Source organism: Pomacea canaliculata, linkage group LG9 (assembly GCF_003073045.1).
Source record: "Pomacea canaliculata isolate SZHN2017 linkage group LG9, ASM307304v1, whole genome shotgun sequence".
Taxonomy (NCBI): Eukaryota; Metazoa; Mollusca; class Gastropoda; order Architaenioglossa; family Ampullariidae; genus Pomacea; species Pomacea canaliculata.
The window spans coordinates 21,795,933-21,823,562 of NC_037598.1; the positions used below are offsets into that span (position 1 = coordinate 21,795,933).

Below are 27,630 nucleotides of genomic sequence, written 5' to 3' on the forward strand. Positions count from 1 at the left end.
AATGAGAACTTGCTTAAGGCTCGCCCACACTCTGCGATTCTTAGTCACTGAAGTTCTCATAAAGCAACAATCTTTCACGCCATTCATAATTTATTTAAAGTAAATAAAATAAATTTGTTTATTTATATACTAACCGTGTATTTAAATAATGTAAAAGTTGTTTGCATGACGAAGGATAAAGATATATGCTTCTGTCTCGTTATACGTCGGCTATAGTAACTTTTTATCAGGGACAATAATATAATAATAATCACCATTCTGGTTGTTATTTGTAAAGATACATTTTGCTCCAGTCGGGATGTGACGAGACGCAAACTATGCAAGCACTGATCAAGTACGTGTCTATGTAAATGAGGGCGCCCCAGTCATCCAAACGCTTTACGGTAGTAAAGTTGGAGCCGTGTCTTATAACCCAAGGGGGGCCTAAGGGAAGTCAAGGAATAGAGATTTTAGTGCCTTTATATGATCAGGAGAGCCCCAAATGCCGTTTTGTGCCTTCCACACCAAATACAGTGCAATAATATAAAAAATACACACTACAAACAAAGAAGGGTGCAGTTTCTCTTCTGTCGAGGATTTTTAAAGCAAGTTTTGAGAGTTAGAGACAAAAGAGACACAGAGAGAATAAAGTAATTGTGTGCTTGGTGGGCAAGATGCCCTTCCCATTGTGGAGTCTGGTGCACGGCGCAGCTTTGGATGTCGGCATGTAGATGGGGAAAAAACAGCCTCGTCTGTGTGCAGCTCATTCGACAGGCTGCTAAGAGGATGCGCCATAGGTAAAACTTAATTTTGATTCAAAGCTGTGATTTGGGCCTCGTTGTTCCATATTTCATCTTTTGTATGAGGGAGAAATGATCAGCACATATATGTCATAGAGGAAGAAGCATCGATCAGTATTCACTTCGAGGTAAGTTAATTTCTATTTTCTTTACATAAGAATACTCTTAATGTCCCTTGCTTTACATTGGATCTGTACATCAGTTCATCGGTTCTTTCTTTCTTCATTTTTTTTTTTTTTAACAAACAGGCCGGTTCCGACCGCTTGTTCGTTACTGCTTACTTTCCATTTATTTCTCTTCTTACCTAGGTGGTACATAAGGCACTATAGAGACCTCCTTTTTTGTATGTTAGCAACAAATGTAGCTCTGTTGTTCCATGTTGGTTTTTGATCCTTTAGTTATCTCGCCTTTTCTCAACCGACCTTCACCATACTTCTTTACGCCGACCGCGTTTCCTAGTCCCATCAGCAGTCCAGTGAAAGGCTATTTTGGATGGTGCATCCAGTTTGATTCACATACATTAACCATCTCCATCTTCTTTTCTGGATTATGACGACCGCTTGTTTCATGACCCAAATTGTTAACGATTAAGATTCGTGCTTGAGGCGACGTCCTCACACAGCCCCTGATCTCATCTAGAGATAGCTGTCAGGCAGCCTCACCTGCGTGCTGCTAACATGTCTTTTAAGAAAAGATGATGAGAGTTTCAAACATATCTGGTGAATGCATGTTGTATATGAACGACATCATAAAGTTGCATAGTTCTGATGACATTAACCTTCTCAACCTGAGTAGTTACACTAACCGGACATGCAATGAAGTCTTTGGTTTGGTATCCTCTTCCCTTGTTATTATTTATCTATTTGTTTTTATTTTTTGTAAACGCTTTGAGCTAGCCTTTGATGATGTGGTAAAGCGCTGTAAGGCAATTCACATTATTATTATTATTATTATTATTATTATTATTATTATTATATCATGCCAAATCCATGGAATTTGACATCAGTGTGTGATGTGTACTATCAATTGCAAAACTTTCGCTTATTGAAGCATGAGCCTATAGCTTGTCCGTCTGTCAATGAATACATAAGCATGCATAATCTGCAGTCGAATGAGAGACTGTCTGCATCATTGGTCCATACCTACTGCACATGTGGTCATTTGAAAAAGCAAAGTGGCCAACATCCATGTCGCAGACTGACCACTGAAGCTGTCACAGGGTCATCGTCGTGAACTGAAGTCATGGCACTAGTGGCAAGAGCCTTGACGGTGCTGTTGCTCGCCGACATTGCTCACGGTGAGTTAAAAAAAAGCACTAAACACATTTACGGATTTCGGATTTATATTAAGCTAATATATATATGTCTAAATATAAGCAGGATACAAATTCTGATGAATGTGGTCATAAGACCGGAAAGGAAAAGAATTATTGTTTAATATGTTTGGAATGAGTACCTTATTTTGATTTTTTTTTTGGTGGGGGGTTGAAGGAGAGGGAAGTATGTAATTTATTTGAAATCTTTAGCTTGGTCTTCTTGGGATGCTTTAAATATTTCTTAAATTGCTCTCCACGGTAAGATCGTTCCTTTTCCCTCTACCCAAGCTACATCATGTCTTCTTCATCTAGTGTCAGTGTCTTTATATTTCAAATGTACGATTGATCTTCTAGCTGTTTTGAGCTTGCTCTTGAACAGGCTTAAAACTGTTAATGTGTCATCTACTTTATCATCTGTTTTTCATGTACAGTCTGTGCTATTTCTGTTCAGTGACTCACTGTATGCATGGCTGGCCCGACGTGAAGTGCAATAAATGGACACCGTCACGCTCCACTGAGCTCAGTCCTCGGCCGACGTTAACTTTCATGACCAGACATAAACCTTTCCCTCCATGCACTCTCTCCAGTCAAAGTTGTTTGTCGGATCTGGTGCTTTATTTTCTTTTCCTTCCCGGCTTTGATCATTTGGACTTGTAACAAACCCGCTGGATCTGAAGAACAAAGAAAGTAAGACAAAAAGAAAGAAGTTGTTCGACTAAAGTCATAGAAAAAACAAAACAAAACAAAAAAACAAACAAGAGAAACCTTACTGAAATGAGAAAGAGAGAAGGCCCTCAGACTACAAGAAAATCTTGTGTTTCGGTGCTCATACATGTTTGTTATGCAGATTTGTTTTATTTTTGCCTCATGAACACAAAACTCTGTTTTATGTCTGGCATTAAAGAAAAGGTATTTCCCTGCACTAAATCATCCATTATGCAAGGTATCCTTTTTTTGTTAGGTGGTACAAAGAAATGTTTTTGGCAAAAGCCTGGCGATGAAAGCACATATCCTCGAGTTCATGATGCGACATTAGGCAGTCAGATTTGTTGCCTACAGGCCGACGGGCATACTGACATACTGACATACAGGCATACAGCTGAATAAAATTAACAGGAAAGTGCTCGGAAGAGTGAGGTGATAAAGAAAGCCCAAAAGGTTTTGAGAGTAATGTTGTTCTCAGGCTGGACCCAAACTATGTACCTGATCATTGCCAATCTTAGTTCGAACCATTCAGCCTGTCCCAAGTTTCAAGAGATTTTTGTTTCAAAAATACCAGTGAAGTAACTCCATTTTCTCTGTGATCTTGTGTTGCCCATGGTTAAAATGTGAATATTGTGTGTTTATTGGGGAGACAGAGGCAGGGCGTTCAAAATGCTGGGACACAGGCCAGAACAACATTTTATGACTCACACAAGAACACTTACAGAGTCACTTGTTGACTGTAAATATGTACACCCACCGACACACACACACACAAACAAACTTCTTCGCCCAAGTGGCACTTTGTATCGCCTGTCAGATGGTAGTAGCTGAAAGCTGGGACGGAGAGGGTGTGAGGTGTCTGTACTGACATGATTTGCCATCTTTCTGACCCTTCTTGACCTTCTTACGTAAATGAACCTTGACATTTAGTAAGGCGTCTCTGGATGTTTAGTTAGGCATCTCTAGACATTTAGTAAGAGTGACGTTAATTATTAAAGTTAAAACAGTTATTATCTGACGATTCGCAGGTCAGCTTGCCAGAGGATTTTATCTCTCGTCTTCCAAGGAAATTATTCACTCCGGCGACGAAGTCATTCTCCGGTGCCAGAAGACCTCCAGAGACAGCTTGGATTCTGAAAGTCTTGTATTTCCAAACGACAAAAAGATCGTCTGGGAACGCAACAACCAGCCCCTATTTTCCACACAGACGAACAATGGTCAGTCTGGTGACGAGGTGGTTAGTTTAGAAGTCTTTCTGCTAGAATGGTCCCGCTGTTTACAATCAAAACAGTAATATAAATATAAACCTAATAGGACCGCTCATAGTGGCTAACGGGTTAATATTATACACTGTTTGTTTCTCACAAAAATTATTGTGATTTGGTTAAAACATTTGTCTGTAGATGGACCTTTCTTCTGACGGTAATCGAAGTCGAAATTAATTTGAATGAGAGAGCTTTGAACATATGTTGATGAGACCTTGTCCTAACAGCACGGCTACTTTTTTGTGGCTTCAGTGTCTGGCTATTTTCGTTTTGTGACATCGCGGGATACGAATTCTGATGACTGTGGTCGTAAGACCCGAACGGAACAGAATTATTGTAAGATGATTGGAGATAGTCCTTGCAATCCACTAAGCACGGTTATTTGAAATAAAAATTATCCTCTTGATCTTTGTAAATGGTAAACTTAGTGTTGAATACTTTAAAAAAATAATTAAAAGAAAGAACGTTTATTTTATTTTTGCCTGAAACTTGATAGGTCAGTGCCGCGTGCAACCCGAGAGTGGTCTGGACAGGGACATCGTGACCGATGGTGACCTCAAGTCCGTCACGTGCAAGCAGGAAGACGCGACCACTGTCAGCTTGAACATTTCTAAATTGACTGTCACCCCGGCTGGTGACCGGTGGGTCTGTTCCAAGTTCCCCTTCCTGGAGAGCAACCACGTGACACTCTCGAACTTCGGTAAGTGTTGCATGTAGTGCAACTTCCGGTTCTTCGACATTGCACTTCCGCTACTATTTTATTTATGAAAAAACCCAAACATATTTCTCACTTTCGATGGAGATTTAAAAGATTGGCACAGTATGATGGATGTAAGGCAACTTTTAGACAAGCTGTTGTGATTCCAATGTACATCTTGTTATTTTGTTTTTGGTCAGGATTGTACAGACCTCCAAGAGGAGAATATACTCTAAATAAATAAGCATTAAATTGACAGATAAATAAGTCAATAAATAACTATTTATATCAATAAAGAGAAGGGGGATTGATGTTTTATGCCGAGCCAGCAACTAAGGCTTTATCACGGCAAGGTAGACGTCAATGCAGAGAAAAAACAGCCTGGTCGAGGCGAAGGCTGAACCTCTTCATGGAACATGTGAGTTTGACATCAATAAGAGAAATGCTGATATATAAATAATGATTGCTGTGTTTTAAACTCCATTATCCATAAAACGAAGATTTTTTTTTTTCAAGTGTCTAATGTTTTATGTTGTTTCCCGACTTTGCTTTCAGTTGCTGTAACCGATGTGACCTTATCATTGATCGACCATTTCCCCGATACCGATACTCCTGACCAGCTGATGACGCTGCTGTGCCAGACCTCGCCGTCAAATCCAGAAGCTTCTGTGACCTGGCGCTTCCTCACCCGGGATGGCAAGCCACTGGCTTTACCTGGGCAGTCACGCAGGGTGTCACGCGCGGAGGGGCCCGGCCGAGTGACGGTGATCAGCCAGCTATCGGTGCCCCCTGACCCCAAATACGAAGACGTCGCGGTCAAGTGTGAGGCAACGAACGAGAGGGCCAGAAACGTATCGTCCAACGAACTAAGGCTGACCGTTAGACGTGAGTACCGTGACTCTTTGACGTGAGTACCGTGACTCTTGGATGTGAGTACCCTGACCACTAGACGTGACTACCCTGACCACTAGACGTGAATACCCTGACCATTGGTTGGCCTGTAGAGTGTGTGGGGCAAACAATGAAGGCTCCGTGCGACCGTTGGTGCGTATTGTTGCTCTGGCTGGATGTTTCTAAGCCACTCGTAGTTTTCCAATATTGGATGGGGCCTGACGAAGGACATACAATATTGATCATATTGATGTTCGTGTTTTGCAGGTGCCCCCCGTATCTTGCTGTCGGTCGTCCCTTCCAATGACGTTGTCGAGGGCACAGACGTGACTTTGACCTGCAATGCCCGCGGCTACCCGTGGCCGCAAGTTCAGTGGCGAAAAAAAGGTGGCTACCTACCCAGCGGCCTCCTCGAGGCACAGGAACGCACCATAACTGTGACGAATGCCAGAGTTGACGATAGCGGAGAGTTCACCTGCACGGCATCTAATGGGGTTCCTCAGAACGCCAGCAACTCTATCTTACTCCAGGTCAAAGGTCCTGACAAACTTAATCTGAGCCACTTCAAGTATTTTTGTTATATCTAAGTTTAATTTTCCTAATCCTTTGAACGTAGTATCGAAGTTTGATGGGGGGAGAGAACAGTCCGATTATCATCCAAAACTACTTTGGTGTAAGCGGAGTCTTGTAGGTTCAGAATGAAGTTAAGGTGAAAGAAGATGCGTTTTACATTTTTTCCAGAACGTACGACTACAACTACAACAACCACAACCACCACTACCACACCTACTATAACCATCACAACCACCACAACCACCACAGTACCACTCACAGAAGCACGGGAAAGTGAGAGCAGCGCCTTCAGCAAGAACGGAAGTGACAACAGCGGCAGCGATGCCGGTGCAGTTGCAGGTGGCGTCGTCGGGTCTTTGATCATCGTGGCAGTTGTAGTTCTTGCAGTGTTGTGGCTTTTATATAAAAAGAAGAGGAAGAATTCACTGTCATGTAAATTACAATTTTTTCATTATTTTTGCCTTCTTTCTCCTCTCTCCTCTCTCTCACACACACGTGATTCCATAGGAAATGTCCAGTTCTTGGCCAAAGTTTGCTCTGCGTTGATTTTTATTTGGAGCCACGGTTGTGCATCTAGCAATGGCTACCATAAAAATTAAGATAAAGATGCTTCAATGCAAATTCATAATCCGTACTAAATGAAGTAGTGCCAAAAAATAATTAAATAAAAATTTGTTAGGATTTGACAAATTGTGAATTTTGAAAAGCGCACAAAAAGACGCGCGGTCACTCTTTCACTCACACACACACACACAAACACTCGCAGCACATTTGTAATCCATGAGAATAAGATAAACTGTCTTAAAAGACGAATAAAAATTTATTCAGTGCAGATGTTTGGAAATCTTTTGGAGAGATGAAACTCTAGAACTTGAATCACACCGGGCTTGAAAAAAATCGCTTCACTTATGTTATCTTTTTTTTCCACGTTTCAGCACCAAGATCGAGTGATGCTCTGTTTTCTTCTTCAAACGCAAGCAGGTGAGTGACTTCAAACAATTGTCTAGTTATAACAGGTCATAGTCTTAAACCATAATTTTATTTACCGTGTATGTTGACTTTATCCATACTGAAATTCTGACTTACACATCATTAATGATGATGATCATCATCACAAGAACAATTTAGCTGTACACTAGCCGAAACTAGGGTCACCTTGCTTTGAAAAAACAAATGTCATCGTTTCCTTGCCTATTGTCATTGAAATATTGAACCTCCATGTGCTACATTTTCTACAAATCATATTTGGGATTTATGTCGATTGACCTTCTGACCCGAATGTTTTGTGTCATCCTGCCACTTGCTCTAGACTTCTTTCCTGACCACTAATGCACACAGGGCCAGAACTATGCTTCACTCTCAGGTGTTGGCCCTCGTGAATAAAGTGTGTTCTGGCAGTGACGTAGCTTCTTGAAATAAAATGTTTCATTGAAATTTTTTTTTTTTACATGAAATGTTCATGCACCTCGCCTTTGACTGCGAGATCTGGTCCCTGTTTTGTTCTGATTGCATATTTCTTGATATATTTCGGCCTATGCTTGCGCGTTATGTTTATTTTAACCCTTTCACAGCTCACCTTCTCTGTCATCAGATCCACGACCTCGCCCAAGTCTGCTGTCTACGCCTCGATGTCATCGCAGAGACCCTTTATCATACACCCGTCTCTCATGACGGATTCCTTACCTCAGTACCTGGAACTTCCCCCGGCTCCCAGTCCTCCTGGTGACCGCACCAACAGGGGATACGGACTGTCTACGAAAGAGAACGGTATAACCAAAGCTGTCGCCCAGATATCTGATGTCAGAGCTCTTGCTCTCGATTCGTGAATTCATAAAGACAGCAAAATAATAGCACGCCTTTCATGTCACAGCAACTTTCAATCTTACCTTCTGTAAACATGTGTCTTCATCCTAAACATGTGTCTTCATCCGATTCTCAGATTTAATGGTCTTAGTTCTTGTTACCTATTTCCTCATTTGCGTTTTCTATATTTGTCTTTTATTAGTCATCTTTCATAAGTCGTACCGATGTTGTTTATCCTTCTGTCCTTCATATGTTGTCCAAGTCTCGCTATTGTCTCCAGCGCTAAGAGCATGCTCCTTACGAGCTATATAAATCATTAGTTTCTTGTTGTTGTTTTTATTATTATTATTTGTTGTTGTTGTCCAGGTTCGGGCAACGGGCGCCCTTTGCCTGCCGCGCCTACAACCTACGACGAGTCACGAAACACCTGGGATTCCGGATATGACGAAATTCGTGACGTCGATCGCAAGTTGAGCAGAACCATTTCGCTGGACGGCTACGAGGTGCCGCACGTGCTGGAAGAAGATGAGGACGAGGACGAGGAGTGCATCTACGACGTGGCGCGGCCTGAGTTATCTGCCCCCTCCCGCGAACAGTCCGTCAAGCACGTGTACAAGAACGAACAGTCTTGCCACACTCAGCTGTAATCATGACAGGATGATGTCTACAAGAACGAACGGTCTTGCCACACGCAGCTGTAGACATGACAGGATGATGTCTACGTACATCTAAAGACACGCCAGTAAACAACAACGAATCAGCAAGTTTCAAGATGCACATTTATAAACACGTGGCACAGAATCATGTGTACAAGAACAAACACTTTTGTCATATTCATGTCAAGCACTCGTGTCTCCTAGAGCGAACACTTTTGTCATGCGCAACTGTACAGACATTACAAGCAATCAACACTTGATTAAACTTTGTTTACCTGATACTAATAAACAAATAAAAATTATTCCTACCAGTTTTCTTTTTTGTGACCAAAAGATGTGACCGTATGGAATACCTTGATTTTGAAAGGGATATGAATACGAGGAAAGCAGAGGCTAACACTTAGATAAACGTCTGTACAAAGGTGGGTGACAGAAAATAGCTTCCAATTTTCTCCTACGAAGTCAGTATGCATTCACTTTTGTAAAATGAGAGGTATGTTTCCAAATCCATCTATTTCTGTCAACGGCACGGTACTCAAAGTGGTTCAGGAAGTAAAGTTCCTTGACCGTAAACTGTCCTTTCTATCTCATATTAAATCTCTACGCCTTTCATGCCAAAAAGCTTTGGACATTCTTAGAGTAGTTGGCCATGTCAGCTGGGGAGTGGATCGCAAGGTCCTGCTACGTCTGTATCGTGCCCTGGTCCGCTCCAAGCTAGACTACGGATCCATTATCTATGGCTCTGCTCGAGAGTCCTACCTTAAAATTCTTGATCCAATTCATCATCAAGGGCTCCGCATCTGTTTGGGTGCCTTCCGCACCACTCCTGTACAAAGTTTGTACGCAGAAGCTGGTGAGCCTCCACTTTCTCTCCGTCGTTTGAAACTCATGCTATCCTATGCCTGTCGTTTAAAAGCTCATCCTGGAAACCCTGCGTATCGTGCTGTCTTCAGACGTGCTGCCCTGTATGCCATTCGTACCAAGGAGCAAAAGCCTCTATCACTCCGAGTAGCTCCTCACCTACAAGCTGCCGGAGTCGATATTAATCAGGTAGAACCTTTATCTCTGCAAACAACTCCTCCTTGGACCCTTCCTGTTCCAGAGATCCGTTTTGATCTTACAGCTTTCAAAAAAGGGGACACTAGTGACCTCATCTACCTCCAACACTTTCATGAACTCATTTCTGACTATTCTAAATTCTGCTCAGTTTTTACAGATGGCTCCAAAATCCCAAGTGGTGACCCAGTCGCTGCGGCAGCAGTTCCGTCCTGCCAACCACAACGGCCTGTTTCAGTCCGACTGGCAGACGAATGTTCTATTTTCACAGCGGAACTTCATGCCATCTTGCTTGCCTTGCAGCATGCTCACCGCTCTTCGGAGCACAACTTTCTGATAATTTGAGACTCCCTTTCTGCACTCCAAGCTCTCATTTCAAATGATTCTGACCACCCCCTTGTGGTTCAGATTCATGAAATTCATACAGCACTTATTCAATGAAATAAGGACATTGTTATCATTTGGGCTCCTGGCCATTCTGGTATTCCAGGCAATGTTCGAGCAGACCAGGCTGCCAAAGCAGCATGTCAGTGCCCTGGTAAAATACAGTCTCTTATCTCATCCTACTGCAAAACTTTATTCTCAACCTACATTCTGACCTTATGGCAACGCCACTGGAATAATTTGTCAAAACAAATTATACGCCACTCTTCCCTGTCTTTCCGACCGCCCACCTTTGTACCGCACTACAAGGCGGGAGGAGGTAGTTCTTACAAGACTAAAGATAGGACACACCTATGCCACGCAAGGATAACTCTTGCGAGGTGAACCACCACCAACCTGCCCTTGGTGTAAGGGAAATTTTAGTGTGTTAGGCTTTATGATTATCTGTCCAGAGCTCCAGACTATCCGTCGACAGTTTTTTTGCAGTAAATTCTTTATATGTCTTATTTAGGTCCGTCCCATCGGCAGCAGTTTTTACCTTTTTAAAAAGGACAGGACTCTATCATCAAACTTAAGTTTTTTTACATTCTGATGTTTCTCTCTTGATTTCTGGTGTGTTGGTGGCCTTTTTGGGCTTCACCACCCCTTTTTACACTTCATTTTTTCTTTTACACCTTGTTCACTTACTATGTTGGTTTATTTTTAAAGATACATGACTTGAGAAGATTTACCCCAAGACCTTTAAATTTAAAATTACTTTTGTTGCCGTGATATAGCCCTTGTTGCTGGCACGGCATAAAACACCACCACCACCACCACCACCACCAACAACAACATCCGGCAGCCTATGGTCGAACCTACCCGTGGTCAAATAGAATTAATCAAATCGCTAAATGGTGAGATTGAGGAGCCGGCGGCTGGACCTGTCTGCTGCAATCGATGTTCCTTCTTATTGATTGATGTATACTCTAGGTAAAGCCCGCTGATGCAGTGGCTACGGATCAAAAGCATATCATGCATTTTTTGTTTTGTTTTGTAACGAAAAGACCTGTTACTTTCTATTTACCCCAATGTATCATCGTCTCCAGTCTATAGATTAGGCATCTAGCCATGGTTGTCAATATTTTCTTATAAGAAAACATCGAAGGTTTTTTTTTTTTTTTTTTTTTTTTACACAGTAATTAAAAGTTCTAAAATTAAATTAAATAAAGGTGCCAACATTTACTAATTGTTATCGACTTTTAATAAGATCACATATACTCAAAGCAAAGATTGCATTACACAAAGTAAATCTGTACATGTCAGACCAAACAAACGTCAACAGTAATGATCCAGTACTACAACCATCAGCAGTAGCGGCATTGTCGTCCTTACCACGTGACGTCAGTCCTAACCTATCTTGCAGTATATACGAAGACCTGCAAGTTTTCCGTGAGGTAAACATCTACGAAGACCTGAGATGACCGTGCCAACAACGATCAGTGTCGATGACAATGCTGTTCTCAACATCGTCAATAATAAGAACGACGTCTCGAGGGCTGGTACTCAGTTGTTATACGTCATCATCGAGTTATTTGTCACAACACCAACGACATTCGAGTCGACTCGCTTGCAGTCTTTTAGAGAGTATTTGTTGCTAGCACAACAGAAAAAATAGTGTTACATGTTATAAGACAAGAAGCACGCAAACCTAAGGCATCGTTAAGATATCGTCAGCTTGTCGAGATTCTGTTCTTCGACGGTCGGGTTCAAACATTATTGAACTATTATTCATGTCCAGTTTATTATGTCGGTCTAGAGATGTATTCGCTGGTGTTCAACGAAATTATTTATGATCTTTATTATGTTTCATTTAGATGAGAGAAAATTGTTGGAAAGAGTTTTTTTCTGACAAATGAGTGGCTGTTAGAGCACTTTTCATGGTATTACACATGGAGTCAATTAACATGTTTGTGTAATTCAACCACCACCACTACTATATAAGTTCTTTAAAAATCTTTCAAGGTATACATTCTCAAACAACACTTTCGTGGCAAGACAAAGCTCTTAGAAACGTTTCAATGAAAGACATTTATTTTAACGTTTTCAACCTTTTGACAACATTAATGTCACAAAACTTTTCAAACTGTAAATGAATTCAATAATCCACTTAATTCAACTATTTCAACAATATTATAATCAAAAATTCAAAACAGCAAGAATTTTTTTCTCTCGTAGCATTGCAAATGGAAGTGTGCATGTCTATGAGTTTGCTTCTGATTTCCTTATTTTTTTCGGGGCTCTTCTCTCAGACATTCTCCTTCTGACTGCTTAAGAGATGTCAAATATATGTTTGGAGCATTTCCAAGTACCTAAACTATTTCTGTAAACATATATTCGAAGCTGCACTTTCCAACTTTATAGGTATAGTAACTTAGTTCACTGCCTTGCAACTTGCATAGCAAATTTGTCATAGATGTATTAGTTTGGAAATAGCTGCCTTTCACTGTTGCTCATACATACACATCAAACTTGTTCCTTATGTATGGGTATAAAATGTTTTTTGTGACAATATGGTCAAATCTGGACACCATCTACATTTTGTTTAGAAAATCTGAGGAACTCTCAGTGACCAGAAATAAACCGAAGTTAATATTTTGACCATAAATATAATCATTTGAAGCATATATATATATAGCTATTGATAACTAATTAGACAATCAAACAGTTTAATTTTACCTCTTTAAACATCATCATACATAACTGAACAATTCAAGTTGACTATTATTGAGTTATCTTTGCCTTGGGAAGATTATTTTACTTAGGGAGATTATATGATTGTTATGATTTATGGTGTTACAACGTTCTTTTTCGCGTATAAAAGAATCTGTGATAACTTAATAATAGAGGGATCATTTTCCTCCCCTCCTCTCTTTCTCCCTCTCTCTTTCTGTGTGTGTGTTTGTTATAATAAGCAAGAGGAAACAGAAACACAGTTGCAATAATAACTATATAAAACAATAACCTTTAACGATAATAGCACTTAATAATGTTTGATAGAATTGACTCTAACCATGTAAACATGAAATGCTAATACTAAGCCGAATAACAACAAACGATATAAAACCTTGCACCCTATTGTTTTCTGTATAGTACTAGCCTACAGGGGCCGAAGTCATGAAGCGAGAGTAAGATGTTCCTCCTAGGGCAAAATGGGGAACTCGAGAAACGGCATTTAGTTTTCAGATCCCGCGGGCACTATTTTATGTTTCATAAAAATATGTGCAACATTTTTAAGCACAGCATCAATTGTAACAAGGAAAACGTCCTCACATCAGAGGTAACACGTTTTGTCATCCCCTTTACACCTGAGATTATTTCTCTCTAGTTTCACTTGTTTCTCCACTTTCAGCTTGCGATTCTTCTTGTTTATCACCTCCAGATTCAGCTCCTTCCTCTTCTTTATCACCTTCAGATTTTCCCTCTACTTTATCACCTTCAGCTTCCTTCTTCACTGTTTATAAGAAAAGGACAAAATGTTGACATAAAACACCTGAAACGTTAGCTCCACAACTTTTCACAAAACACAAGTGCCAGATAATGTTTTGACAAAATACCGAATACGTGTGAACAAAGGAGTGATGATTTACCAAAAGTACTTTAAACCTGAGGAAATTTACCAAAACCCTGATTGTAATGTATGTGATAAGCTGCTGCATTCACAACATTTAATGCCCCTACACACAAGTCCTCATACGCGGTCTGTTCCGCACACAGTCACGTGCATCTCGTTAACGCGCTTCTTTGCATGGTCAAACCTTGCTTATTGGGATTCTCTTCTTCACAGATAAATGTTCAGTTAATAGTCTTGCTCATTATTATCTTTGAATATTATCAGAGATGTGGATTGGGATACAAAACTGAGATGACCCATGCACCGATTAAAGGAAGACAGTGACAAGCAATGATCACCAACAGAAAAAGGACACACACACACACACGAGATGTGTCTGAAAAGTAACGGGACTGGTGGTACAAACAATTTATTTCAATTCCAAATAGCAAACTATATGGTTTCCCTTTGAAAGTCAAACCCTCGAGTTTAATACACTTTTCCATCATTTTTGCCATGTAATTTTGCACTGCTGACAAGACTTTTGTGGGATGCGCCTCAACGTCATCTCCCTCGATGCCTTATTATCCCCAGCGCTGTTTGGAGTCAGGTAACTATCCCCGCATGCTAGACTCACAAGACGAAGTGAGCTGTGCTCCACCACATGCATACAGTAGTCGCTGATTTATATATATATATTGACATTTATTTTCAAATTAGCAAACAAAACATCTGTAATAACATAGCCGCAGTACTTACCAGCTTCACGTTTAGGCTTCTTTTTATACGGAATAACTCTGAAAAAATAGATTAGGTATGTTAACCATACATAGTTATTTCAACATTTCCATTATATGCTTTCTTGTATTTAATTTTAACTCTGGGTAACTGAGCACAGCGAGCAAAGTCTAACCCACTTTGGAAAAATTCCAATATCCCTACTACAGATGAATAACATTTGAATATCAAAAATGTTTCAGGAGTATTGAAGGATTAATACCAAGCTTGACAGGTTGAATTTGTGAATAAGTATTTGAATGCGGACTGTACTTTTCTCACAGGAAAATTGTTTTTTTTTTTACCGTACACTACGATAATTGTTCATGCTTCGTTGCGAAATCGTCATCCTCCTAAGTGTTGCTGCCGTTTCACTGCATTGTGTCATGTGGTGCGACAGTGTCAGTGCCAGCTGTGTCAGTGCCATCTTTAGCAGCAAACATACGCTAAAATGTCATTCATAATATATGCTTAAAGGCTTTTCGTTGGCTGTGAAATCCAGTGATGTTAGCAGTTAGAATTTAACGTATCGTTATTTTCAATCATAACAAGTCATCGTACATTTCTGACAAAACGGGGCAACGCTCGTTGCTTTATATTCGGGACTCGGGCATTTGATACGTGATTCGGGTATTTTATATGTGACTTGCGCATATCACGGCACATCATTGGTATAATAACACTTACTTTGCAGCAAAGATGAAGAGTGAGATGATGAGAAAGCCAACGACATAACCCGCTACAAGGATCAACGGAGAACAGTCAGTGGTCTCTTTAACTTCAACTAGAAACAAATAATTATCACATTAAAGTATTTAATGAACAGGAAGACTATACTTTCTTCTAGGTTTTTTCATGCTTCAAAAAATTTGACTTTTTACGAAAATATTTTAATAACGGATAAGTTTGGCTGCTATCACCTGTTTTTTTTAAACACGGTCAATGAAATCGAGAAGGTGTCTAGTAAGCTTAGATTGTGTAAACCTTAACGTTTTCACAAAATATTCTTCTGAGCTTAGTTTTGGGCTTTCGGGGTAAATCAGCCAATATCACGAGCTAAAATTTTCTATTGGGATTATCACTGTGGTCGCCTATCATTTCTTGTGTTCCATGTTGGAGATTACGGAGAAATGTTCCTAAGCCCTTGGTGTCGAATGCCTGGATTTGTCTTTCGAAGTCAACAAGCAGTCATACAGCAGAACTGAGATTGCGAACAGAGGCAGCATTAGCAGTACACGGGGCCTTGGGCGAGTGTCATCTGTGAGGCCCCAAATTTGTGTGTGATGAGTCGACGACGACAGTAGAATCTCCTATCGTAGGGACACCCACAGGCGCGGTTGCCCAAGTCGCCACCCCCAAAGCCGCTTTTACTACGAAGGATTTGTGCAGCCTGTATTTTGGGATCAACCTGATGCTGTTGCTGTGCCAAATCCTGTTGCGCTCCTGATGCGAATTTTTGCCGTGCAGCTACTTTAATTAGAAAAGGAAGCTTACAAGTACTTTAATCTGCTGACCTCGCGATATATTCATGACATTTATCACTGTATGTCCGTGTTTGCCGTACCCGTTCATGTTAACCGCGAATTAGCTCTTGTCTCCATCTCTTTGCATCAGTAGGACTATGACCGCGGACCGCTTACGTCACGATGGACATGGCGCAGAGTCAGGTTGGAATGTGAGACGGTAGTCGTCGCTGCAAGGGATCTCTCAGAGAAGGAGAGAGCAGCGGTCTGATTACACCCGTTAATTACAGAAGTCCGCGGTACACCTAAAACACAACACGTTATCTGAACTAGGGATGGTGAAATAAAGGGACACCTAGAAAAAACGACTATAGTGAGGATTGCTTCATTGTGTAATTGTTTGAAAAATACTCTAGATGCTTAATAACTTTCCTTATTAAACTAAATTGCCTTGTGTTGTTTATTAGGGTTAAGCGTACTGGGAGCTCACGAGTTAATTAAAGAGTAATTAGCAATTTAGTGTAAGTGTGCGCACGTAAATGTCGGCGTGAGTTGATAGAGATGTCGAGAGTGTAATCAGTCCGAGGCAGCGGCAATCGCGACCTCTGACCATCTTCGCGTGCTCATTATCCGGAGTTCACGACAGTTCCCTTTGTCATCATAAAACTGCACTATTTGAATTCTTCCAGCCCTTCCATAACTTGAACAAGCCCCTCTTAGATGTTGATTTTTGACTTCACATGGCGCAACTTCTCGGACATTATCAAGCGCCTTTATGAAGGTGAGGTTGTGGTAGAGATCCCTCTGGTGCTGTAGATGTTTTTCACACTACTACCGTTAGAATGCTCAAATGAACCCCTAGATGCTCTGAAGTTTGTTTGCTAGTCTTCAGCTAGCATTTCTTGGGCAGTGTTTGTAATGCCATTATGAAGCTTGATTTTGCCTGGCCGGCTGATTAAGCTTACAGTTGTGTAGTTTGATTACATATCCCATAATCCTTATTTATTACGTAATTTACAAAATCCAGACTCTACAGTGGCTTAGAAAAAACTAATACTGACAATAGCACAAGACATGGTACAATCACACGATAATAGCCAATCAAATTGACGTGTTACGTAAGTTCTTACCCGTCTCTTTGCATGACCCATCTATACGGCTGCAAAATTTCCCATTGTCGCAAACTGGTTTCTCGCAGATTCCTTCGCATTCATAGCCATAAAATCCTGGCATGCAATCTATCATTATCAGAAAGGCAAGAAACACTTATATGTATTAAACAATAAGAAAAATATGGGTGGCAAAAGAATAAAGATTCACCACACTCAAGACAATCTGGTTTACATTAAAACAGTTTTTTTTTATATAATCAACAGAAACGAATATTTACATATTTTATGCAAACGCGTTTTATTTATAAATTATTTAGTCTTCTTGCTATTTTGCTCCGATTTAAGCGAATGCAAGACGAAATAAAATTAATTTAAAATCATGTAATGATGCACGATAATAGTTATGAAGGTTTTCACTGATATAGAAAGATGCTTTGTGAGCGAAATAGTTTGATGTTCCTTTAGTTCTTTCGCCTTTGTCTTTTGCAAGACTGCAGGGCTTGGTTAGGGTTGCGATACAAGACAACAATGGTAACGCTCGCAACGGGATGTCTATATCGACAGGCTTCTGCCCCAGGTGATGCAAAATTGGTGAAAGCGGCCACCATAGGACATCTCTAACCAGGGATGGGGAGTAGCTGTAGCCTAGCTACAGCTACTGTAGCCGGCTACAAATTTTGTAGCTTGTAGCTTAGCCGGCTACAAATTAAAAAAAAGTAGCTTGTAGCCGTAGCTACATTTAGAAAGTAGCTGTAGCTTGGCTACATGTTGGCTACTTTCACGACTGTAGCACTCTAGTAGTGTACAAAGTATAATGTCTTTGGGTTGTAGATTTGCATCTATATTCCAGAATGTTCAGCACGGCAGCAATGTAAAAGGTAGAATGTCTTTGTGCGAGGGAGGAAATGATGTTCAACAAGGTAGCGATGTTCAAAAATGTCTTTATTGCGACGAAATAGAATGTCTGTGCTAGAATGTTCGAGGGGAGGGAGAATAAATAGCAGGGCTGACTGAAGATGGACGTACCCATCAATTTCCAGCCTTATTTGAATTTTTTTACATTTTGCGAAGCCACAAAATATGGGTATAGTTTCAAATGCAAGAATTGTTGAGAGATTGTTCAGTCTGGCAGGACTTATCATGACAAAAGCTGCGCACTAGGGTGACAGACAGCAACTTCGAGGCCAAAGTTCTGGTCAAATTCAATTCCATGAAGGACTAAAAGAATGTAGATTAGTTTTAAGGTTACCGGTACACTCCAAAATTAAAATCCATATTTTAAATATCTTTAAGGGTTTTTTAAATATAGAGTAACAAAATAACATAAATATAGCACTTTAAAACTGTTTTTGAGTACCTAAAGTGAAAACTGTGACTTTAATCAACGATTTTGTTTCAAAACGTACAAGCATTTAAAAAACAAATTTACACAATACCATAAGTTATATACCAAAGGTTTTGAATTTTTGTAAACTAGAGCACTGATAAGAAAACTGATGCATAAGGCGTTTTGATATCTCAAGATTTCTAGGAGATATAAAAAAATCAGACATGGTACCCCCCGACTCAGTGTGAATGTGGCAATTAATATTTAGAAAATATTTAGAAAAATGTTAATTTTATCAAAAGTAATGTTTATACCATATTCTCAAATGCATCACTTTGTAGCTTATGCATTTCTAAACAAAATTGCAAAATTTTACTGCTGTAGCACAAGCCAATCTTGAGAAATATGTTTTTATAGTTTAGGACTGGATGTCAAAAACGACAAACAGAGAAATTCAAGCTTAAAGATTTAAAATAAATATATCTTGTATCAGATCATTTTTGAAATATATATTTCAGTGTTTATATGCTACATTTGACATCCTACTATATAATTAAAGTCTATTCTAGTATGCCAGGACTATACTTTTCACCCTATCAGCTTTTGGAAACAATTAGTTTGTGTTCCTTTCTTTGTTTTCAGTGTCAGTGTTAGAAAAAAAATGCCTTATGATCTGCTTGCCTAAATTATATTAAGCTGTGTTTTACTTATATTCCATGCAAACTCATTTATTTCAATGGTCTGTTGTTCATTGTCACAGTATTGATAAGAGGTTGACATTTTTCATCACCACATAACCTAACTTATTGAAAATTCCACCAGGTACCTGATACTTAAGCATCTGTTTAGTTTTCATTTCTAAGTAATAGGAACAAATAGTTATAGAAAACAAATGTTTATCGGAAAACTTATATAATTTCTTTTGTCACTAAAACAGGATGAGAAAAAGATCCAGAAATGTTTAATATAATCGTAAAATACGTGTACTTATTGTGTGAAAAAGGCCGGGGGAGGAAGGGTGCAAGGAATGAATGAAAGCATTTATGGATTCACTAAATAAAATTGTCAGTATATCGCAGTTCTCCGTTTCATTATTATAATAAAAACTTTGTAAAGCAAGTAATAGTGTTTAGTGTGTATGTTTGATGTTTGTGTATATTGCTACAGCCAGCTGGCTACAGCTAACTTGTTATAACATCACGCTTTTAAAAGTAGCCAAAAGAAGCTGGCTACATTTTAAAAGTAACTCCGCCAAGGACGTTCCCAAGCCCGGCTGAAAAAGGAGGAGGGTTGGGCGTGGGGCTAGCACCCCCACCCCGTAAAACAAACCCTTGCTACAAAAACATCGACAACAGCAAAACAATGGCCAACAGTCCTGGAAGAGGAAGGGCCTTCACCTAGAGGGAGTATGACGTGTTGCGGTGAAAGCCGATCTTCGGAAGCTACAACACCGACCACCCTTCTATCGACCAGAAAACACTTTCCATGGGCACGTGGAACGTGCGAACTATGTTCGAGGCAGAAAGGCAGCCCAGATAGCAGCAGAAATGCGAGACTACAAACTGTCACTCCTCGGACTTTGTGAAACTAGGTGACGCAGTCAGGACAACAGCGATTGGCAACAGGCGAGCTGATCCTCTTCTCGGGCATGAGGAAGACGGCGCACCACACACAGAGGGCGTAGCGTTCATGCTGGAGAAGGAACCACAGAAGCGCTTATTGGCTGGAGGCAAGAGGTCACCGATTCATCACAGCGTCCTTCTCCACAAAGAAGAAGAGACTAAAGATGAATGTGATCCTGTGCTATGCCCCAACCAACGACAGCAGTGAAGACGCCAAGGAGCACTTCTACGACGAATTGCAGAGCATCCTGAACAGACTGAGTGACAGAGACATCAATATCTCATGGAGACTTCAATGCTAAGATTGAGCAGACAATACAGGATATGAAGAAGTGATGGGAAGCACGGTCTAGGAGATATGAACGACAACGGGGAGCTGTTTGCTGACATCTGTGCCATGAAACAACTACGTGATTGGTGGAAGCGTGTTCCCACACAAGAAGATCCACCGAGCAACATGGGTTTCACCAGACCATGTGACAGAGAACCAAATAGACCACATATGCATCGCAAAAAAGTTCAGAAGATCGTTGATGGATGTCAGGGTCAAGAGAGGAGCAGATGTGGCGTCCGACCACCACCTTGTGACAGCAAAGCTTAAACTAAAGCTGAAGAAGAACTGGACAGACCACGAAAGAAGAAAAGCAAGATACAACGTGAACTACCTGAAAGACCCCAAGATGAAAGAAGAATACAAGACAGCAGTCCACAACAGATTTCAAGCACTCCAAGAACTACTTGACGAAGAGACACCCCAAATATCGAGACCCAGTGGAACAACATCAGAGAGTCTTTCAATACAGCATGCGAGGAAGTCCTTGGAAGAAGGAAACCAAAACAGAAAGAATGGATCACACCAGAAATCACAGAAGAAGATCCTCGAAAGAAGAGAAAGAAAACTGAAATCAACAACAGTAGAACTAGATCGGAGAAGGCAATAGCGCAGAAAGAGTATAGCACAGCGAATGCCGAAGTGAAGCGGAGCATCAAACAAGACAAGAGGAACCACATAGAGGAGCTAGCAACAGAAGCAGAAGAGGCAGCAGCAAGTAGGAACATGAAGAGACTGTACGATACGACCAAAAAGCTGACAGGAAAGATTAGACATTCAGAGCGACCAGTCAAGGGCAGAGACGGCAAACACACTGATGGGAACAGACCAGCAGCTGAACAGATGGCCGAACACTTTGAGGAATTGCTCAACCGACCACCACCAGTAAATCCACCAGACATCGAAGAAGCAGCGAGAGACCTACCGATCAACTGCAACAAACCAACCAAAACCGAGATCAGAAGAGCCATAACACAACTGAAGAATAGTAAAGCCCCAGGACCAGACGAGATACCAGCAGAGCACTGAAAGCCGATCCTGACCTATCCGTCAACATGTTGCACAGACTGTTTGAGAGGGTTTGGAAAGAGGAACAGGTCCCGGCAGACTGGAAAGAAGGACATCTCATAAAGATCCCAAGAAGGGGACCTCAGCCGATGCGAGAACTACAGAGGCATCACTCTTTTGTCCGTGCCTGGCAAGGTCTTCAACAGAGTCATACTGGAGAGACTGAAGGGCCCAGTGGACCAGATACTTCGAGAGCAGCAGGCAGGCTTCAGACAAGACCGATCGTGCACAGACCAGATAGCAACACTGCGGATCATCGTAGAACAGTCTATAGAGTGGAACTCGCCTCTCTACGTCAATTTCGTGACTACGAGAAGCATTCGACAGTGTGGACCGAGAGACGCTGTGGAAACTGCTGAGACACTATGGCATCCCGAGGAAGATCGTCAACCTGATCCGCAACTCATATGAGGGAATGACGTGCCGAGTAGTGCATGAAAGACAGCTAACAAGAAGCTTCGAGGTGAGGACAGGGGTCAGGCAAGGCTGCCTGCTTTCACCGTTGCTGTTCCTGATCGCAATCGACTGGGTGATGAAGCAAGCCACCAATGAAAGCGAAATGGAATCCAGTGGACTCTGTGGAACCAACTAGACGACCTTGACTTTGCAGACGATCTGGCACTCCTGTCCCACAGCCACCGACAGATGCAAGAAAAGACATCAGAGATCCAGTCAGCCTCGGCACAAGTGGGCTACACATCCATAAGGGCAAGACCAAGATCCTGAAGGTCAACACTGACTGCGAAGAGCCAATCAGGTTGGATGGGGAGCCGCTAGAAGAAGTCGACACCTTTACCTACCTCGGGAGTGTGATGGACAAACAGGGAGGGACAGACGCGGATGTAAAGACAAGAATTAACAAAGCAAGAGGCGCTTTCATAAAGCTTGGAAGGGTCTGGAGCTCCGGGAGCATAGGCTACACGACAAAGATCCGTCTCTTCAACGCCAACGTCAAGTCAGTCCTACTATACGGAGCAGAAACATGGAGGACGACCAAGGGCACAACGAAGAAGATCCAAACGTTTGTCAACCAGTGCCTGCGCAGGATCCTCAGAATTCACTGGCCAGAGAGATAAGCAACACCGACCTGTGGCAGAGAACGAAAACAACAGCCCATAGAAGAGGAAATCCTGCGGAGAAGATGGGTTGGCTAGGACACCCTAAGGAAAAACAACATCCAACGTCACAAGACAGTCGCTGACGTGAACCCCAGGGAAAGAGAAAGCGAGGAAGCCGAGAAACACCTGGAGACGGGACCTCGCCGCCGACACCAAGCTCACCGGATTTGGATGGGGTCAGCTGGTGACGGTAGCCCAGGACAGGAGGCGTTGGAGGGCGGTCGTCGATGGCCTATGCACCAGGAGGGGCGAAGGGCATAACAACAACATTTTAAAAGTAGCCCAAAGTAGCTGGCTACTTTTTGCAAAATTGTAGCTGTAGTGTAGCCGGCTACATTTTGAAAAAAAGTAGCTGTAGCCTAGCCGGCTACAAATTAAAAGTAGCTTGCCCATCCCTGTCTCTAACTAATCCAAAGTTAAAACTTGAAAAATTGTAGGATTTATTAAAGCTTAGAGAATGAATTGTGACGAGTGGCAAGGGGTGGAGCCGAGAAAGTTAACAATGGAAAACAGTTGGCAGAGTTGGCCTTTCAAATGTAAACTTTAGCATGCTGCTTCTTGTGATTGTTAATTGCACTGCACTGATGGCCTAGTGTTGACTCTCTATAAAGATTTGTTAATGAATCTTCTATTCTGATTTCCTCCACGCTCGTTCGGCTTCAATCTGAGAGATCTATGCAAACTGAAAGAGGTAAAGATTTGCTAACTGTAGGTTGACCCTAAGCGGGTGACAAGATGGTCAGCGCGGCATGGCGTCCACTTGAAGAGCTGAGCAAACCCGAGTGCGGTGTGGCCCGCAATGGAACTTATTTGCGAGCGGCACTTCCGGCTTTCCAAAACGAGGCCTGATGGTTACGAGGAAGAATGTCTGAGAGCTTCAGACGTCCAATAACACTGGCTTTCTTGTGTTTTGTACAAATGATGACAGATATAATCTAGCTGATAGACTCTACTTCCTTTCGTTTGCAAGGAGCACCAAAAAAAAAAAAAACAAAAAAAAAAAAAAACGAGAGAGAGAAAAAAAATTAAAACTTTGAATCTAAAGATTGGGGAGACAAAAACACATGTTTTTTACGCATGTGTTGAGCTGATGAGAGGCTTGTTTTGCTCTCAAAAGAGTCTATGAGGCCTCGTTCTGGTACTAAGATGGCGCTCGTGTGGATATTTGTTGCCTTTGACGCTATCACTACTACAAAATAATTTCTATTTTCTGAGGGTAGAAGATCTCAGCTCTTTTTCTCCCTCTCTTTCCTACTTCACATGTACTGATCATAATTTAATTTTGCGTAATGGAGACATTTTACTTACTGAACACTTCGACTTCGCATATCATTAGTGGATCTGTACGACGACCTTTTCTCCTCAGCTTCAAAACTTGTCCAGTCCATTTTCTTCTCTTATTGTTAGGAATATAAACTGGATCAGGTGTTTCATCATTGGTAACAAAAATCTCTTTACCATCCAATAAAATGCTGATTCCTGACCTCTTCACTGTAAAATAAGAAAAAAAAAACCACACACACACACACACGTACGCACGCATTTATTCCCAGCGCCATACATCACAAACAATGTTTTATGTAGATGTTACTTGAATTATAAGCACATTAAATAGGCCATGCTTGTTTAAATCTACTGATCACTAAAACAGTTGCATTCCTGTGTAGCGGGCGTGTGCGGACTTTTTGCCGACGGACGTTTCACCGACGGACGTTTCGGAGCCGGACGTTTTGCCGACCGGACGTTTCGCCGCCGGACGTTTCGGAGTCGGACGTTTTGCCGACCGGCGTTTCGCCGCCGGACGTTTCGCCGCATTATGTCAGAGAGAGAGAGAGAGAGCTTACTTACTTCTCAAAGAATGAAAGTAACTACTAGATTACACAATAATTCTTTATTTCAAACAAATTTTACACACAGACTTCACAGACAGTTCACTTTGATTGTCACAGATTATGCGCAACAGCTTTGAGAAAAAAAACATTGATACAATGGCGAGAGAAATGTTTGAGCTAAGGGGCGTCCCACACTTGACTTCGGCTAAAGGTCCCGCGTGAAATGCCGAAATGAAGTGCCCCGCACCGAAACCTCCTGCGGTGAAACGCCGGTCGGCAAAACGTCCGGCTCCGAAAAGTCCGGCGGCGAAAAGTCCGTGTACCTGTAGCGGGTACTTTTCCTCCGAGTTCTACTTTACTAGGAGCAGATGAGAATGCCGATGTTTTAATGCATTTATTTTGCAAATTAGGCGTTATTATGTATTCACATGTTGGGGAATATTATTTTTAAATGAAATAAACTCGATCATAAAAGAAAACAAATCGTGCGCTTGAGCTGTCATGAAAGCCGTAAATTACTGTCATATTTCATGTATACCTTTCACTGTTTTATTTATTGTGTAGCTTCTACTGATAATGCTATTTGTTGAAATTGTTGTGTAAACGGATTATCACTGAGATTATGGCCTTTATTGTGTGGTAAAGTGCTGTACAAATGTACATTTTTATATCATCTTCTATAACGGCGTATATAACATTTCTATATCATTGGATAACGTGCGTAACAAGTAAATAAACACTTTGCTATGTGGTTTTAGTACAAAGACCAAAAAGGTCTTCTGTGCACGTAAACTTTGCTTCGTTAAAATCACAAACTACGATTTCTTGTGTCATTATCTGGTATTTAAAACTGCTTGCCTGTTTCTTGCAAATCAAATCCCTAATAATAAAGTTGCATCAGACAAGAGCTCACTTAATGAGGCAATCAAATAAAGACATAAAATAAAAAAAAAAAGGTTTGGAGTCTTCTGTCGATTCGACAATTTGAAAGCCAGCAGCCTGCAAAAACAATCCTATCAACCACAATTACATTTTAAGTTCTTTTCTGCATAATGTATGTCAGAGGCACAACAAGAGAGATTAATGTTTGGACAACAAACTGAAAGTGGCTCTCAGCAAGTGAAAAAGACGCCCAGGTAGACATCCCGGTAGGTAAATTCTATTATCGTGTTCGCTGAAGGCTGTCATCGTGAGGACTGTTATCACCTGTCAGGAGACACTTACGGCCCACGAGTCAATTTGGAGTCGAGCACGCTAAAAACAAGACTAGTCTTGCGAGAGAGAAAAGAAAAAGAATGTATCAACGCCAGAAACGACATTGCTCACTTTTATCGTCATTGTCAAAGTCGATGCTGATTCCAGCAAGTTCATACTTTTCCTCTAGATCGACTTCCCAGAAAGGAGCAGGATCGCCTTCAGCAGTAGACATACATGTGGTGAGTTCTGATGTTGATAAGTAGCCATCATTGGCAAGGCATGAATCATCATTGTCTACTTTTTTAATTGTACTTGCCTTTGATGGTTTACCTATTGCGACGTTTACTGTAACCGAGAAAAAAATAGATGCTGACACATCTCTAAAATCTATGTTCATCGATATTACGTTTATAAAAATACAAGTGAGTTAGAATGCAAGAAAAGCATCATTGGGAAAATATCAGCCTGTTCATAAATATTCTTCTTTGTTCACAGCTTACGAAACACACAAAACAATAAAGATCGTGTGAGAAATAAGATAATTTTACTGAACTTTACTTCAAGAATACCAAAATCACGCCGTTAACGACTCAAGTTTACCTTTACGGGAAACATCAGCGAAAATGTATTTTCTACTTGTTGTGCATTCTTCTCCACATTCGCATGGTCGACCTGAAACCCCCAAAAAGCAGAAAGATTAGTTTTATACTTTAAGAAAAACGAAGATTAAAAATTACAAGATGGTAATACAATTACTATTAGTATTATTTGGTCATTACCATTGCTGTTCTGTTGTAGGGAGTATCAGTATTTCAGAGGTTAGTCGCTCGGCAGGTCTCTGGTGTGAGGCCAACAAGCTTGTTATTGTACAACTCCAATCTATCTCGCAGAAATGATTGTTTTATATACCGGAGAATGCAGAGACGTTACAAGGAGAGACAGCGGCAAAGCAGAGATCAAAGGATGGGTTTCTGCGCTTTGCGAATGAATTTACAGGCAGCAGCAATAAGCGTTACCAAAGATACTAAATACTATTAGTAATAGAGTATTAGTATTATCGTATTTAATATCTTTGGTGTTACTAAGAATAGCTTTATGACGAGGTCTTCTGCTTCAGCCACACGGCTGGGGCTTACCACAAGTAAAGCAGAATATCTCTTCGACAGTTTTAACTGCTCTTTAAGTTCGTGAAACCGAAAAACGTGAACATGGGGGTGTAGTATTTGGTAAAGGTGGACAGAAGTTACAATAAAATGTAATGGCCACAGTGAGGTAAGTTCGAGTTGATTGTGTAAACCAACTGGTCATTAAATTCTGCTAATAATAAAATCTTCATTTTGACTTGGCAAAATCCACCAAAATCCAAGTCAATCCTTAGTGTGGTCTAAGTAGGTAAAGCTACAATGTCTGCTTTCATTTCTTCACCTTAGCTTTAAGATTCCAAGATTATAATATTTTATTAAGTAGGCCTGAGCCTATTTCAAGAGGAACAACAGCAGCCACCATAATTAACACTTCATGAACTTTACTGTGAAAAAAATACAAAGAACTTTCGATAGTACAAATAAATAAGATTTGCACCAACATCAGTAGTTTACATCCCAACATGGACAGTAATTGAAACTGCCGCAGCCATATAGTGGAAGGTGAAAACTAAGAGCTCACAATGTGTATTACTTGCTGTCATCGTGTCAAGTCTCTTGATGTTTGCTGGAGATATTGAACTAAATCACTGACGATTCATGCTTCCAATACAGTGGACCAGAAGACGAATAACTGTGCTTTAATGGCGATCTCGATCCTGGACATACCTGTGTCTGAACACCTGGCAACAAGTGGTGACGACCACCCCACCCATGTGTCAAAAAAAAACCAAACAAACCCTACTATTCAAAGTATAGCTTCCACTCTTGCTGTTCCCTTTACTTATCTTTCCCGCATGGAGCAGTCTCAGTCCCCTTTTATCTGTACCGTAGACACCGAACTTTGCCGAGCGCCCTCACTACCACTACCACTACCACTTCCACTACCTCTACCACTACCACCATCGCCTGGACTTCTCGTTGA

The 27,630-nt window shown here is 41.0% G+C and overlaps 2 protein-coding genes across 6 annotated transcripts in view; one reads left to right on the plus strand and one right to left on the minus strand.

Moving 5' to 3' along the window:
* The first annotated feature begins 424 nt into the window (after positions 1-424).
* Positions 425-8,986, plus strand: LOC112571721 (hemicentin-1-like). 4 transcript variants are annotated; one of them, XM_025250950.1, is made up of 11 exons: positions 425-907; positions 1,887-2,076; positions 3,828-4,016; positions 4,561-4,764; positions 5,317-5,646; positions 5,920-6,189; positions 6,394-6,657; positions 7,161-7,206; positions 7,817-7,992; positions 8,395-8,653; positions 8,708-8,986. In XM_025250950.1, exons 2-11 carry the CDS (start codon positions 2,022-2,024, stop codon positions 8,727-8,729), a joined length of 1,815 nt encoding a protein of 604 aa, XP_025106735.1. In that variant the 5' UTR covers positions 425-907; positions 1,887-2,021; the 3' UTR covers positions 8,730-8,986. The 4 variants fall into 4 exon arrangements, with proteins under 4 accessions (XP_025106735.1, XP_025106734.1, XP_025106736.1 ...); XM_025250949.1 differs by having other exon boundaries at positions 430-907; positions 1,976-2,076; positions 8,395-8,986; XM_025250951.1 differs by having other exon boundaries at positions 430-776; positions 1,976-2,076; positions 8,395-8,986.
* Positions 8,987-12,175: 3,189 nt separating this feature from the next.
* LOC112572348 (multiple epidermal growth factor-like domains protein 6) overlaps positions 12,176-27,630 on the minus strand; it is a 47,588-nt gene continuing 32,133 nt past the window's right edge. For both annotated transcript variants that reach the window (XM_025251976.1, XM_025251975.1), the window contains 7 exons: positions 26,164-26,235; positions 25,693-25,908; positions 23,843-24,025; positions 17,087-17,194; positions 15,181-15,277; positions 14,476-14,513; positions 12,176-13,617 (listed from right to left, as the gene is read on the minus strand). In XM_025251976.1, coding sequence (XP_025107761.1) covers positions 13,478-13,617; positions 14,476-14,513; positions 15,181-15,277; positions 17,087-17,194; positions 23,843-24,025; positions 25,693-25,908; positions 26,164-26,235 — 854 coding nt within the window. In that variant the 3' untranslated portion in view covers positions 12,176-13,477. The remainder of the gene's footprint in view (positions 13,618-14,475; positions 14,514-15,180; positions 15,278-17,086; positions 17,195-23,842; positions 24,026-25,692; positions 25,909-26,163; positions 26,236-27,630) is intronic.